This window comes from Cavia porcellus, unplaced genomic scaffold, assembly GCF_034190915.1.
Source record: "Cavia porcellus strain 051 isolate PalLab524CR breed Dunkin Hartley unplaced genomic scaffold, mCavPor4.1 scaffold_23, whole genome shotgun sequence".
In the NCBI taxonomy this organism is placed as follows: Eukaryota; Metazoa; Chordata; class Mammalia; order Rodentia; family Caviidae; genus Cavia; species Cavia porcellus.
Window position 1 is genome coordinate 32,447,510 of NW_026947506.1, and position 13,558 is coordinate 32,461,067.

General features: G+C 46.0%; 1 protein-coding gene across 3 annotated transcripts in view; it reads right to left on the minus strand.

Moving 5' to 3' along the window:
* Nucleotides 1-4,072, minus strand: part of Wipi2 (WD repeat domain, phosphoinositide interacting 2) — a 42,836-nt gene extending 38,764 nt beyond the window's left edge. For 2 of the 3 annotated variants that reach the window (XM_063234075.1, XM_003470054.5), the window contains exon 1: nt 3,845-4,072. In XM_063234075.1, the coding sequence (XP_063090145.1) occupies nt 3,845-3,918 (74 nt within the window). In that variant the 5' untranslated portion in view covers nt 3,919-4,072. The remainder of the gene's footprint in view (nt 1-3,844) is intronic. The other variant, XM_063234076.1, reaches the window with a different exon arrangement.
* Nucleotides 4,073-13,558: the final 9,486 nt, after the last annotated feature.

Genomic DNA, 13,558 nt, shown 5'->3' on the forward strand with positions numbered 1-13,558 from the left:
AATTCTTCAAACACAAAGCTTGAGAAGGCATAGCTTTTTCTTTAAGCTATCTCTTTCAGAAATTCCAATTAAAATAGACATGGTCGCTAACTTCCCATAGGCTATGGTAGCCACAGGAAAAATTTAGTCCCTGATATTTCCATTGAAGAGTCAAGTGACCACCTGCCACTTATTTACTGGTAACTTCACTTCAAAAAGCCAAGTGCTCCAATGTAAGCCTTCTACAGTGTTACTTCCAGAATGCAGGGGGGGAACTAACCAGGTAACATGAGGACGTCTGTGACCAGCTGTTCCTGCTTTCTTTTGCATTCTTCTAGTTGAAAAAACAAAAACAAAACAAATGGTAAAAAGCAAATAAAACTTAATCATACTTTTAGGATAAGAACCATGATGAAAAGCTTGAGATCATATTACAAGAAGAAAGGTAAGACAAATATAGCTTGGTTTGCAATGAATACTGGGTTGTTAAACATTTTAATGACAAAAAACAAACAAGTAAAATTGCTATATAACTTACACAGACTTGACTGAGGGAAATGGCCTGCAAGTGTCTGTAAGAACAGTACATGTGGATTCTAGATCAACATTCTGGCCTCACCAAAAATCATCTTCCTTTACAGTACTAACAATTTTAGAGTGGGGAAGGAAAGAGAGGGAAAGGCAGGAACATTTCCTTCAAGTGTAGCTTTATAACTAATTACAGGCAAATGTACTACAAGTTTGAAGCTAGCTTGGACTACATAGTGAATTCAAAGCCAGCCTGAACTACATACCAAGACCCTACCTCAAAAAATTAAAAAAAGAAAGAAAGAAAGATAAATATACCTCTCAAACTGGTATTGAAGTACAGATACTATATTCAGGGCAGGAGGATACTAATTGGGAACTCAAATAATCTTTCCCTGTTCTAGATATATTAACTATTAAAATATAAAAGCTGCTGGTGGTGGGGTTCTTTATGGCTAAATTTCTTAGTTCTCCAAAGAGACACTTTTAAGCTTCACATAATTTGGGAAACACTGACATAGCACTCAAAAAATAATTATCCAGGCATAGTGGCATATGTCTACAATGCCAGTACTCTGGGAGTCTGATGCAGGAAGACTGAGAGTTCCACCCCAGGCTTGGTGACTTCCTTAGTGAGATTCTGTCTGAAAATACATAAAGGGAGACAGGATTGACTAGGGCTGCAGTTCAGTGCAAAGGCCCTGGGTTCAACCTCAGTACCACCATCATCCCCATCAAAAACTAAACCATGCAAAGTCAAATCCAGAATCATCTTAGTCTAATAAATTTTGAATATAATTCTGATTTACTATTCCTCCCAATTTGTTCACTGTCCATCGAGGTCTCTTGGGCAAGTCAAGATTATGACACAGAGACCATGGTGGTAGTGCACATATCTGTAATCCCACCACTTGAGAGGCCAGCCTGGGATATACAGTGAGTTCAAGACCTGCGTAAACTGTATAGTGAGACCTTGCATTAATAACTTCAATACTAAGAGGGTAACATATGACTCCCAAAACTGAAAAGGTTCTATTTCAGGCCAGAGTGACATTTTAGTGTATGAGGAACTTGGCAGCCCATTTTAAATAACAACAGCTAGGTGTGGTAGCACACTCCTGCAATCCTTGCACTAGAAAGGCTGAGGCAGGAGGTTTGATGTGAGTTTGAGGCCAGCCTGAACTGTATAGTGAAACCCTATCTTAAAAAGAAACCAATCAAGAGAATCCTTTTCTGGGGCTGGGGATTTAGCTCAGTGGCATAAGCGCCTGCCTTGTAAGCAGGCAGTTGTGAGTTCGATCCCTGGTACCCATAAAAAGGGGGAAAAAAAAAAAAAGAGAATCCTTTTCTGTATTTGACCTCCTTCTGAAATAAGTAGTGAAAAGCTGAAAAATCACTAGAAAATATTTTGGAAATTCTCTAATTTAGAAAAGGCATAGAGGGTGGGGATTTAGCTCAGCGGCATAAGCGTCTGTCTTGCAAGCAGGCAGTCGTGAGTCCTGGTACCGGTAAAAAGGAAAAAGACAAAAAAAACAAAAACAAAAACAAAAAAAACCCCCTCTAACACTGTCATTTGTTTCTGTTTCTTTTTTTTTTTTTTTTTGGTACCGGGGATCAAACTCACAACCTGGCCCTTGCCAAGCAGGCACTTATGTCATTTGTTTCTTTTTTTTGGTACTGGGGATTAACTCTTGACCTTGCTCTTGCCAGGCAGGCAGTTATCCCTGAGCTAAATCCCTGGCCCTCTATTTTTTATTTTTTTTCCCTAAATATTTTAAAGTTAACTTTTATATCTTTTTTACTGGTCTCAAAATACTAAGAGCTTAAGCTGGACATGGTGGCACACTCCTGTGATCCCAGCACTCTGGTGGTTGAGGAAGGAGAATAGCCTCAAGTTCACAGCTAGTTTGGGTGACATGGTGAGCTCAAAGCCAGCCTAAACTATCTTACCTCAAAAAATCAAAATGAAATAAAAAACCAATAACCAAAACACTCTAAAGGTTTTAAATAAAACCAGAATGATTCAAAATTTCTTCCTCTCTCTCCACATTACCTCGTTGATCCCAGTTACAACAAACTGCAACAGGCTGTGTGGATTGGTTTGTGGTCACACACAACATTACAGTATTTGCTAGTCTTAATCTCTATAGATTGCTACACCATTGTTCTTGAACTGTCTTCAGAATTCTGCTCTGGAGATATGAAAAATAAAAACGAAAACAAAAAACAAGCATGGCACAGTGAAAAAGAACACTGCCAGGGAACTCGGGAGCCAAGATTCTGCGCCTACCCCTATGCCACACTAACCAACTGTTAGATCCAGGAACACTGAACCTTTCTAGACTTGAATTTCCTCAGGTGTCATCTGGGCCTCCGGGTGGGCACTGGATCTCCACAGCTGTAGGACTGTCTTTGACAACCACACAACTTTGGAGAAGGTGCTGTTGAGAGGGCACGTGCTGCACTTTCAACCTGGGGTTTGCCACTCTGCAGTTTACTTTTTAATTAGGAAAAAAAAATCACATTTTCTACTTTGTTCATTCCATTCTGCCACTAACAACCAAGGACTTCAAATGATGCCAAGTGACCCACTCCTCCTCCTCCTCTTACATCACTTCCTCTTACTCACTTCCCAAGATGGCTCTTCTCCCGTCCAGCCCCATTAACTCATCTTTCCTTCTCCAGAAAACTTATCTATTAACTCCCTTCAAGACCCATCGGAGGGAGCCTTGAAGAGGCCACTTCCGACCCCTATCATATATGGAGCTAATAAGCAGGGGTTCAAACCCCTAACTGACTTTAGGGTCTCTCTTGCCCAAGAATGCCCCGCCCCCTGCATTCTGAGACCCCTCGGGCCAGTCCCTGTACTCCTCTAGGCTCAGTTTCTTCTGGGCCGAGGCCAGTACATTACTAAGTTTGTTTGCTGTCTGGAAGAAACAAAGTTACCTGGCAAAGAGAACAGCGCGAAAGGAAGAAAAGCGACAGAAGGGGCCATGGGATGCGAGGGGAACGAGGAAGAGGCCGGAAGGGGAAAAGCAGGGCAAAGGCAGAGCCTGGAGGCGGAGGTGGGGGACAAGTCCACGCCGCGGGCGGGAAGCCGGGACCGCGAGTCAGGCCGCAAAGTTCCACTGTAACATGGGGAGAAGTGGGGTCCAAGCCTGAATCCGACAGGAAGCCTCCTCCACTCCCTTCCCGCCCAGAGCATTGCGCCTCAGCAGCGGCTCCAGAAGGCCAGGCCGCGACCCCTCCGAACCGGCGCGAGGCGGAAGCCCTAGGCCCGCTAAGAACTCTGACCCCTGACCTCTGGCCCCGACCCCGGCTGCAGACCCGGCCTTACGTGTTATCCTGGTTGAAGTTGGCGAACAGCAGCTGGCTAGCGCCAGCCTCGCCACTCTGACTCGCGAGGTTCATGGCTGCGCGCGCGGCGGGTCGGCCAGAGAGGCGCGCGCCCTCGGGGGACGGCTCGAGCTGCACTCAGGGTCAGTGCCGGGTCCCACTCGCCGCCGCTAGCTGTCCCAGACTCAACCGTCGCCTCATCCCGGCCCCACTCTTGTTTATGCTCAGGGGCCGGGGCGCCCTGCGCGCCTGCGCGGCCACGCCCCCACGACGCACGTTCCCTCAATGCGCAGGCGCAGGGTAAGTCCCCGCCTCTCCATCGCCTGCCAGAACTGTGGCTCGAGTTGAGCTCGCACGCGTGACAGGGCTCTGTGCGTGCTGCGGCCGCGCGTGCGCGTGAGAAAAAGGGGGCGGTGTCCGTCTATCTTTGGCGCGCCCTCTCTGCGTAAGAGTCAGTGTGCAGCTGAGAATTTAGCTCAATGGTGTAAGCGTCTGCCTGGCAAGTGCAGGGTCGTGAGTTTGATCCCCAGTACAAAAAAAAAAAAAAAAAAAAAAGTCAGTGTGCTGGGCATTGAGCCAATTACAAATGCGCACATATTTTTGGAGTGGAGTGTTGAAGGATTGATCCCAGGGTCTTCTCACTGAGCTACACCCAAAACTGTACGGTTTTTTTTTTTTTTTTTTTTTTTTAAAGCCAGACTTTGCCGGGGCTGGTGGCTCACGACTATAAGCCCAGCACACCGGAGGCTGAGGCAGAAAGATGGTGGTATGACATACCTGAATGACCGCTCAGGATTAAAAACTGCCACATCACTCCGGGTGTGGTGGTACACACCTGTGAACCAGCACTTGGGAGGCTGAGGTAGGAAGATCATTGAGTTCAAGACTAGCCTGAGCTACAAAATGAGTTCAATGCCAGCCTGAACTGCATAATGAGATCCTGTCTCAAAAAGACAAAAAAACAAACAAAAACCCTCCCAAAAAACCAAAACAAAGAAACTCCTTGCCACCTACACCCTTCCACACATCTCCTCCCCCACATGGTTTTTGTTCTTTTCTTTCTTCCCCTCTGAGATAGGGCCTCACTATGTAGTTTAGGCTGGCCTTGAGCTCATGGCAATCCTGCCTCGGCCTCCAGAGAAGTGGACTACCATGCTTGACTTCTTATATATTTTAATAGCAAACGTATCACCTTCCAGTGTGCACTAGGATGCCCTCTGTTGACCAGACTGAGCTCCAGGAAGGCACGGTTTCTGTCTACGTCACTCATTCTGCGTTCCTGTCACCACGACCGGGCCCCTGAAGAACCCCAGCCTCCTCCCCAGATTCCACCTGACTGTGGCCAAGGTGGCTGGGACTAAGAGTGGCTGCTCAGGCCTGTGCTTTAATTCATTGTTTATCAGCTTGGGATGGGGAGTCAGGGACTGGGGTGTGGAGAAGAGGCCTGCGTTCAGCCAGGGACCTAGTCATGTGTGACTCAGTGATGTGGTGCGTCCTGCTAGCTCACCTGGGGACAGCAGGCACTAACATTCCTGGTGGCAAGGAGAGCAGCATGGATACCTGGGAGCTGCCACCGTTCCTTCAGGATTCCTCCAGGGGACTGGTCTGACACCTGGGACTCACCTCCTGCCTGTCAGTCCTCAGCCCTGCTTCCAGCTGGCATAGCCAGGTACTGGACTGTTTCTTAGCCTTCCTCCCACAGGCGAGTCCAGAATAAATTCAGTGTCAGCAGCTGGTGTGGAGGAGGAGAATTAGCTTCAAGGGGAGGCACTGTGTGGGAGGGCCCTGAAAGTTGATGGACCTTCAGGGGTTCAAATCTGGGATTGGGTTTTAGGGTGTTTGTGTCCTTATCTAAGTCACCTGACCTCACTGACCATCAGTTTCTGCAGTAAAAACAAGGGCTAAAAAAACACTTCCTGAGATTGCTATTAAGATAGGATAGAGATCCTAACACTGGGGAGGCTGAGGCAGGAGAATTGCCATGAGTTTGAGGCCAGCCTGGGCTACAAAGTGAGTTTCAGGTCAGCCTAAACTTCATAGTGAGACTCTGTTTCAAAAACAAAAAACAAAAAACAAAGATTGAATGGAGGGCTGGGCATGGAGGCACAGTCCGATGATCCCAGTGACATAGGACTGTCAGATACAGGGAAAATAAATGTAACTCCCAACCTGCTAGATGTCCCATGTGCAGAGTTCGTGTTCCCCAAAATTGAAGAATAAATTCTATTTATTTGGTTTCTTTTTGAGACAAGGTCTTGCTATGTAATGCAGGCTGGTCTTGAACTCACTATATAGCCCATGCTGGGCTCAAATTTGCCTCGATCCTCCTGCCTCAGCTTCCTAAATGCTGGGATTACAGGCATGTGCCAACATGGCTGCTTGAGGAATGAATTCTAAGGAATGATGAGATTAAGAGTAGGAAATTCTATTGAGAGACAGCTCTTGAGAGGGACAGGAGACCCAAATGGCTTGCCACAGGGCCGACTTTCTAGAGGAAGTTTTATAGAGCAAAATCACAAGGTGGGTGCAAAATCATGAGGTGGGTACAATTTGGGACAAAACTATGATCAACCAATAGAGTTGCAGGGATGCCACTCAGGTAACACTGTTCCAATGGGAAAGCAAGCCATGCAGCAAGTGCACATGGAAAGAACAAGGAACTTTCCAGAAAGGGATGGGTCTGAGGGTCTTGGTCACACACTGAGGTGACTGATGTCTATCTACTTTATTGAACCAGGTGTTGCCACTATCTTACCCCTTGTGGAGGTTGGTAAACCTGGTTATTCTATCTTTATCTTGAGGCCTGAGCTCTAACAGATGAATCTTCAGGCACAGTTGTAATGGGCTTGCTTGCTTGCTTTTTTGTCTTTTTGAGACAAGGTCTCACTATGCAGTTCAGGCTGGCCTTGAAGTCACTTTGTAGCCCAGGCTGGTCTTGAACTTGCAATAATCCTCCTGCTTCAGCCTCCCGAGTGCTGGGATTGCAGGGATTCCACACCCAGCTCGTTTTCATCTTTTGTATTGACTCTCTTGAGAGCCTAGTCCTGTCTGACTGCCTAGGATATTTCTACCTAACTCAGCTGTGTATGATATCAGCACACTGGAGGCTGAGGCAGGAAGAGTACTTCAAATTCAAAGCTGCCCTGGGCTACATAGTGAGTTCAAGGCCATCCTGAATTACAAAGCAAGACACTGTCTCAAAACAACAACCAAAAGGTAAAGAAGATTGAGCAGAGCTGTAAACCTCAGTACTTGGGAGACGGAGGCAGGGGGATCACTTGAGACCAGGATTTCAACATAGTGGGCAACATAGTGGGATCCCATCTTTAAAAATTAAAAAGAAAAAGGATGTGAGGTAGCAATTCCAGAATAGTGAACAGTGAAGTGAGAATCTGTGAACACCCCACTCCTCCACCAAAACAGAAAGCTGAGAAAACATGTCAAATCCAACCTTTCCTGAGCTCTGCAAAGTACCCCAATGCTCTCAGCAATCTAGAAAGAATGGATTCAAATAAAGCAGCTGAGTCCCAGGAAAATACGGATCTCTGTGGCACTTGAATTTGTCCCAGAGCTGCCCCTCTCTGTCACATTCCCAGCAGCCTTAAAGAACAGCAGGACCTCAAGACCATGGCAGCTCGGGAAATGAGCACTTTCCTGGCTCCCTGGTGAGGCTGATAGGGCTTGGAGGATCCAGAAGATCCATCCCCTGAGCATTGTCACTGTCTGAAAAACCAGTGGGAGCTCACCAGAGACCACAGACAAAGCGAAGTAAAGCAAGACAAAGTGAAACAAACAATACAAACCAAAACTCTCAAAAGGAGGCTGGGTGTGGCCATGCATCTGGGTGTGGCTGAGCAGGAGGATTGTAACCCCTTCCCCCCGCCCCCCCCAAAAAAACCAAAACAAAAGTCGAAAAGAATAACTGTGGAATGGGATGTCCCTTGGAAAGCTGTGAAGACTTTCCTGTGTGTTCCCAAGAGTCCAGAAAGCAGCAGTGTGTCTGCAGGGCGTGTCTGGAAAGCACCTGGCACGGTGGTCTAGGACCCTGTTCTAGGGAAGGGGGTCTCTGTGCAGGCAGCTGCTAGCCGCCAGTTACTGGGCTCTGGAAGGGGCCCTAGGCTGTAGCACTGAGCCTTTCCAAGGTGTTAAGATCCTGTCCAGTAATCACCTCAAGGCCCAGATAACCAAAGAGACTTCGGCCTGGGGTGGTGGTGCACCCCTGTAATCCTAGCACTCAGGAGGCTGAACAAAGAGAATGGCTTTGAATGCAGAGCCAGACTGTGTGTGTGTGTGTGTGTGTAAGCAGACTTCACAAAATTAAATTAGTTCAGAAAAATCAGCAAACAAATAACAACACCATAATAAACAGTGATGTAAGATTCTGGGATGAGCAGGTGTGGTGGTGCACACCTATATTCTCATCATTCAGGAGACTGAGGCAGGAGGATCATTGCATGTTAGAGACCAGCCTGGGCTACAGAGTTAGTTCAAGGCCAGTGTGAACTACAGGCTTAGAAGTCAAAACAACTCACTGGAGAGGCTCAACAGCAGATTTGAAGGAGAAGAAACGCTCATTTCCATGCAGCGTCTTCAGTCTTTTTTTTTTTTTTTTTTTTTTTCAGGACAAGTCTCAGTGATAAATCTCTCCATTTTCTTTGTCTGGTGATGTCTTAATATCTCCTTTTCAGAGGAATGGGGGTGATAGGCAGGTCAATTGAGAATATTTAGGCTGAGGAACAGAAAATAAAAATTAGCAGGCTTCAGAGACTTGTGATACCATCAGACGCATCAATGTGTGCCCCAGAAGGAAGGAAAAAGAAACAGGAAATAATATTTGTAGAGATAAAAGAAGAAAAGTTCCCCAGTTTGATTTAAAATACAATTAGTTCAATGAACTACAAATAGGATAAACTCAGAGATGCACTGGGTCATAGTCAAGTTATAAAGAATCAGAGACAATTGTGAAAGCAGCCAGAAAAGGATAACTCACCACATGCAAGGGACCTTCAGTAAAATTGGTACTGAGTTATCAGGAGGGATGGCCACCAAGCAAAACTCAGAAAAGAATTTATTTTTTTTTTTGTACTGGGGATCAGACTTACGTCTTTGCTCCTGCCAGGGAGGTGCTTATGCTGCTTAGCTAAATCCCCAACCTCTTATTTTGTTTTTACATGACAGTGTCTTGATGTGTAGTTCATTCTGGACTTGAACTCACTATGTAGCCCAGATTGGCTGTGAACTCTAGGTGACCCTCCTGCAGTGAGCTGTAACTCTAGCTCTTTTTGAATTTTTTTCATATGCCTATTTTTTAAAAAGTATTTTTCTTTTTTCTTTTTTTTTTTTTTTTTGGTGTGTGTTTTTGAGACATGTACTCGCTATGCAGTTCAGGCTGGCCTTGAGCACACCTTGTAGCCTAGGCTGATCTTGAATTTGCAAAGATTCTCCTGCCTCAGCCTCCCAAGTGCTGGGATAACAGGCATTTGCTACCATGCACAGCTCTAAAGTATTTTTTCTTGTAGTGCAGGCTGGTTTTAGACTCACTGTATAGTCCAGGCTGGCCTTGAACTCATGACAATCCTCCTACCTCAGCCTCTCAAGTGGTGGGATTATAGGTTTGTGTACCATGCCTGTCATAACAATTTTTTTATGGAGACAGAATCTTGCTCAGTCACTGAATTGCCCAGGCTGGACTCAGCTTTTGATCCGTTTTCGTCTCCCATGGTGCTAAGCTTGCAGGTGTGTACCATTATGCCTGACTGGAAATTGGTTTCAGTGATCGTGTCCTCTCTAAAATTTATTAATTTACATTCAAACTTAAACTCTAAAACAGTGCTGTTAAGACACATGGCCTTGTTGGCTGAGGGTGTAGGCGAGAAGTAAAATACTTGACTAGCAGGTGTGAAGCCTGGCTTTGATCCTCAGCACTGAAAAAGACAGAAGTAAGAGAAAAAGGAGACAGGGATGGAAAGAGAGAGAAAGAGAGAGAGAGAGAGAGACAGAGACAGAGAGAGACAGAGACAGAGAGAGATGGAGAGAGGAAGAAGAGGAACAGGAAGAGAGGGAGAAAGGAGGGAGGGAAAGAGAAGTGCAGCCTCTGGGAAGTGATTCTGTCACAGGGCAGGGCGCACAGGGACATTGCCTTCCAGGAAGGCCCAGGTGGAGGAGGCCCTCTGCCCTTCCCCACTTTGCCAGCGAGGGTGGAGCAATCTGGTGCCATGTTGGAAGCAGACAGCAGCCCACAGCAGACGTTGGATGGTGGCACCTTGATCTTGGGCTCCCTGTTAGAGTTTTCTGGTGCAATAGAGTAGTGAAAAGTAAAAAAAGAAAATAGGTTAATTGGGGATGTGGAAAGGAGCACACAACCCATGGAGGTTGGGTTGTCTCCTTCAACCAGATACAGAGAGGCAGGGGGTTATATGACCTCTGCTTGGAAACAGAGCATGGGGCATGATAGGATTATATCCAGAAGATGAGAAGTATAAAACAAAAGAGGCCTTTATTCTGAGAACACGGAGAGAACCAACCAACACCCCCGACCACTGGAGTCCGGCTTTCTCTTTGGCGGACACGTGGCATCGGGGGTATGTAACTAGCCTCGGTTTGGGGTGGAACCTAAGGGGGCATCAGGGATGCACAGGTAGCCCATTGGTCCTAGGTTTGGTGCCATAAGTAAGTTCCCAGGGGCAGGGAAGATGGCGTCACAGGTAAATTCCTAGGGGTGGGGGAGATAGGAGCTCTTTGGTCCCGCCTTTAAGGCTTCACCAGCTACATTGTCCTGTCTGGGCCAAAACCCTTTCATATCCCATCTTATGATTTTTATGAAAAGGGGCGAAGATTTCTCTCTTTAACTACCTACTGCTGGCAGGAGGCGCTGTACTGGAGCCTAGGGGAGTCAACGGGATGACAGTTGATGCCCAGGTAGACGCTGGTGCCAGATGTTTTAGCCAGGACAGCTTCACTGGTGAATGCACGTATGTTAGACTGGAAAAACAAAGAGACAAGATGTTATGAAGAGACATGGCACTGTCATATTTAAGGATCCAGGTGAGGTAAAAGGAAAGGTGCCTTTAATTTAGACATGTCATTATAGCAGGACGATGTTGAGGTAGGATCATTGTCACGGTGAGGTGGAATTCTGAAAAATAAGTGTGGGGTTAGGAGAAGTGAAGTTATGAGAGGTGATTACTCCCCCATCTGAAAGCATAAAAGTTAAGAGGGTAGGTGTGTAAAACTTGTCTCTGGTCCAGGAGTTGAACTGGAAAAAATAGGGGGGAGTAGGGAAGGTGGTGGCTGTACCAGTACAGGGAAGGTAAGGGCTTAGGCTTTCAGGGATGTTTAACCACGTTTAGCTGAGGGTAGAAAGAACTACGACAGTCATCGCATAGAACATTATGAAGATTATCTTATGCATGATGTGGGAGTCTTTAGGAAAGACTGTCAAGAGTCCTGCTGTAAAAATGATCATTAATAGAACGTAAGAAATTAGGAACCAAAATGGATAACAAAACATGACTTAGCCTATTAACTGTGGCTGCGAGACCTTTGTGAAACGGAGATGTGTGGGTGACAGAAGATGAGATGACCACTCAGAATGATCAGATTTAGGGCTGGGAGGGCACCTCTTAGCCTGAGTGATGTGAAACCAGGATGGGAGTCCAGCAACTTTGACCACTGTAGGGGTAGCCAAGTAGACCAGACTACAATCACTCCACCTTGGTTGTAGTCCTGTGCATTTAGAACATTTGAGATAAATTAGATTTCCTGGGGATATTGGAGGATCTGGTTTGACCTCTCCAGAGGGTTGTGTAAGGCAGAGATCAGCATGTTGTCGCAACAGGTGTCAGAGGAAGGAGAGGACTGGGACATAGTCAGCAAGGGTAGGGAGATTTTAGGGAGTAGGAAGATTGTGGAGTAAGAATGGCTGGCCGTACATAAGTTCAAAAAGACTTAAGAAAGTAGGAGCCTGGGGAAGTGTCCTGAGCTTGGCTAAGGCTAAGGGCAAAAGTTGAGGCCAAGGGGGGTGTAGTTCTAAAGTGTTTTGTAAGGTGTGTCTTTATGAGGCCATTTGCCCTTTCTACTTTCCCTGAGGATTGTGGATGGTATGGGATGTGTAGGTGCCAGGTGATGTGTAAGCTTGAGGATACCTGTTGAGTGATATGAGAAATAAAAGCAAGACCATTATCTGACTGAATACTCTGAGGTAGACCAAACCTTGAAATGATTTCTAGTAATATGACTTTGGTAACTACATCAGCAGTTTCCCTGGTTGTCGGAAAGGCTTCTATCCATCCTGAAAAGGTACAAACAAAGGTGAGAAGATATTTGAGAGTTTTGTGGTGGGGCATGTGTGTAAAATCTATCTGCCAGTCCTGACCAGGAATGTGTCCTCAAAACTGATGGGTAGGAAAGGAAGGGGGTGCCATACGTCCCTGAGGAGAGGTCCTGGCACAGAGATCACAGGTGTGAGTAATCTTAAGAAAGATAGCTTTTAGAGAAGGGTGTGTGACTATTGGGGCTAAGAGTTTGTATAGGGCCTGTGATCCTATATGAAAATAGTTGTGTAAGTCAGTGATAATGTCTAAGGCCTATTGATATGGGAGAACAAGTTTAGATCCCTGAAAAATTCATCTCTGAGTGTTTTGTGTGTAACCTGGTTTATGAAGTAGCTGTAACTGCTCTGGTGAATAATTAGGCTGAGGTAGACTGTTTGGGACTAATGGGAGAAGATGAGAAGGACAGGGCTCTTGTGCAGCTAACTTGGCTTGTGAATCTGCAAAGACGTTGCCTTGAGCAATAGGATTTGTAGAGTTTTGGTGTCCTCTACAATGAATAACTGCTGCCTGCTTTGGAAGTTGGGCTGCCTCTAGAAGTTTAAGGATAAGGGGAGCATTAATGATGGGGGTTCCCTGAGTGGTAATAAAACCCTGTTCTTGCTGATAGAGGCATGAGAGTGTAAAATGCTAAATGTATCTAACTGTTTTGACAAGTAAGCTACTGCTTGAAAAGAAGGTCTCTTTTTGTGTCCTAGTACACCTATAGCGTTGTGGCCCTGACAATGAGTGTATAGGATGAAAGATTGGGTGAGATCAGGAAGGGTAAGAGCTGGAGCTTTTAGGAGAGCCTCTTTTAATTTTTGAAAGGAGGCATGTATGGGCCTAGAAGGGTCCAGGGGTTCTGATAAGGGACCCTTAGCAGCCTTGTAGAGGGGTTGAGGTAGGGCTGCAAAGTTAGGAATCCAGAGATGAAAGAAATTAGCTAAACCTAGGAAAGATGTAACCCGCTGTTTAATTGTGGGCACCTGGAGATCACGAAGACTTGCCTTATAATCTGAGGTGATGGAGCAAGTGGTGGGGGTGAGAGCAAGACCTAGGTATTTGACTTTTGGGGAGGCTATCTGGGCTTTAGCAGGAGAGACCCTGTTTCCATGACTAGCAAGGAAATTAAGACGACTGGCTGAATGGTGTATGGCTAACATATGGGTTGGAGAACATAATAGGAGGTCATCTATGTATTGAAGAAGAACACTAGGTTTGAGATCAAGTTCTGTGAGGTCAGTAGTGAGAGCTTGACTAAAGAAGTGGGGACTATCTCTGAACCCTTGGGGGAGTACTGTTCAAGTAAGTTGTTGAGACCTAAGAGTGTCTGGGTCAGTCCATGTAAACGCAAAGAGGTTTTGGCAATCAGAGTGTAGGGGGATAGTGAAGAAGGCATCTTT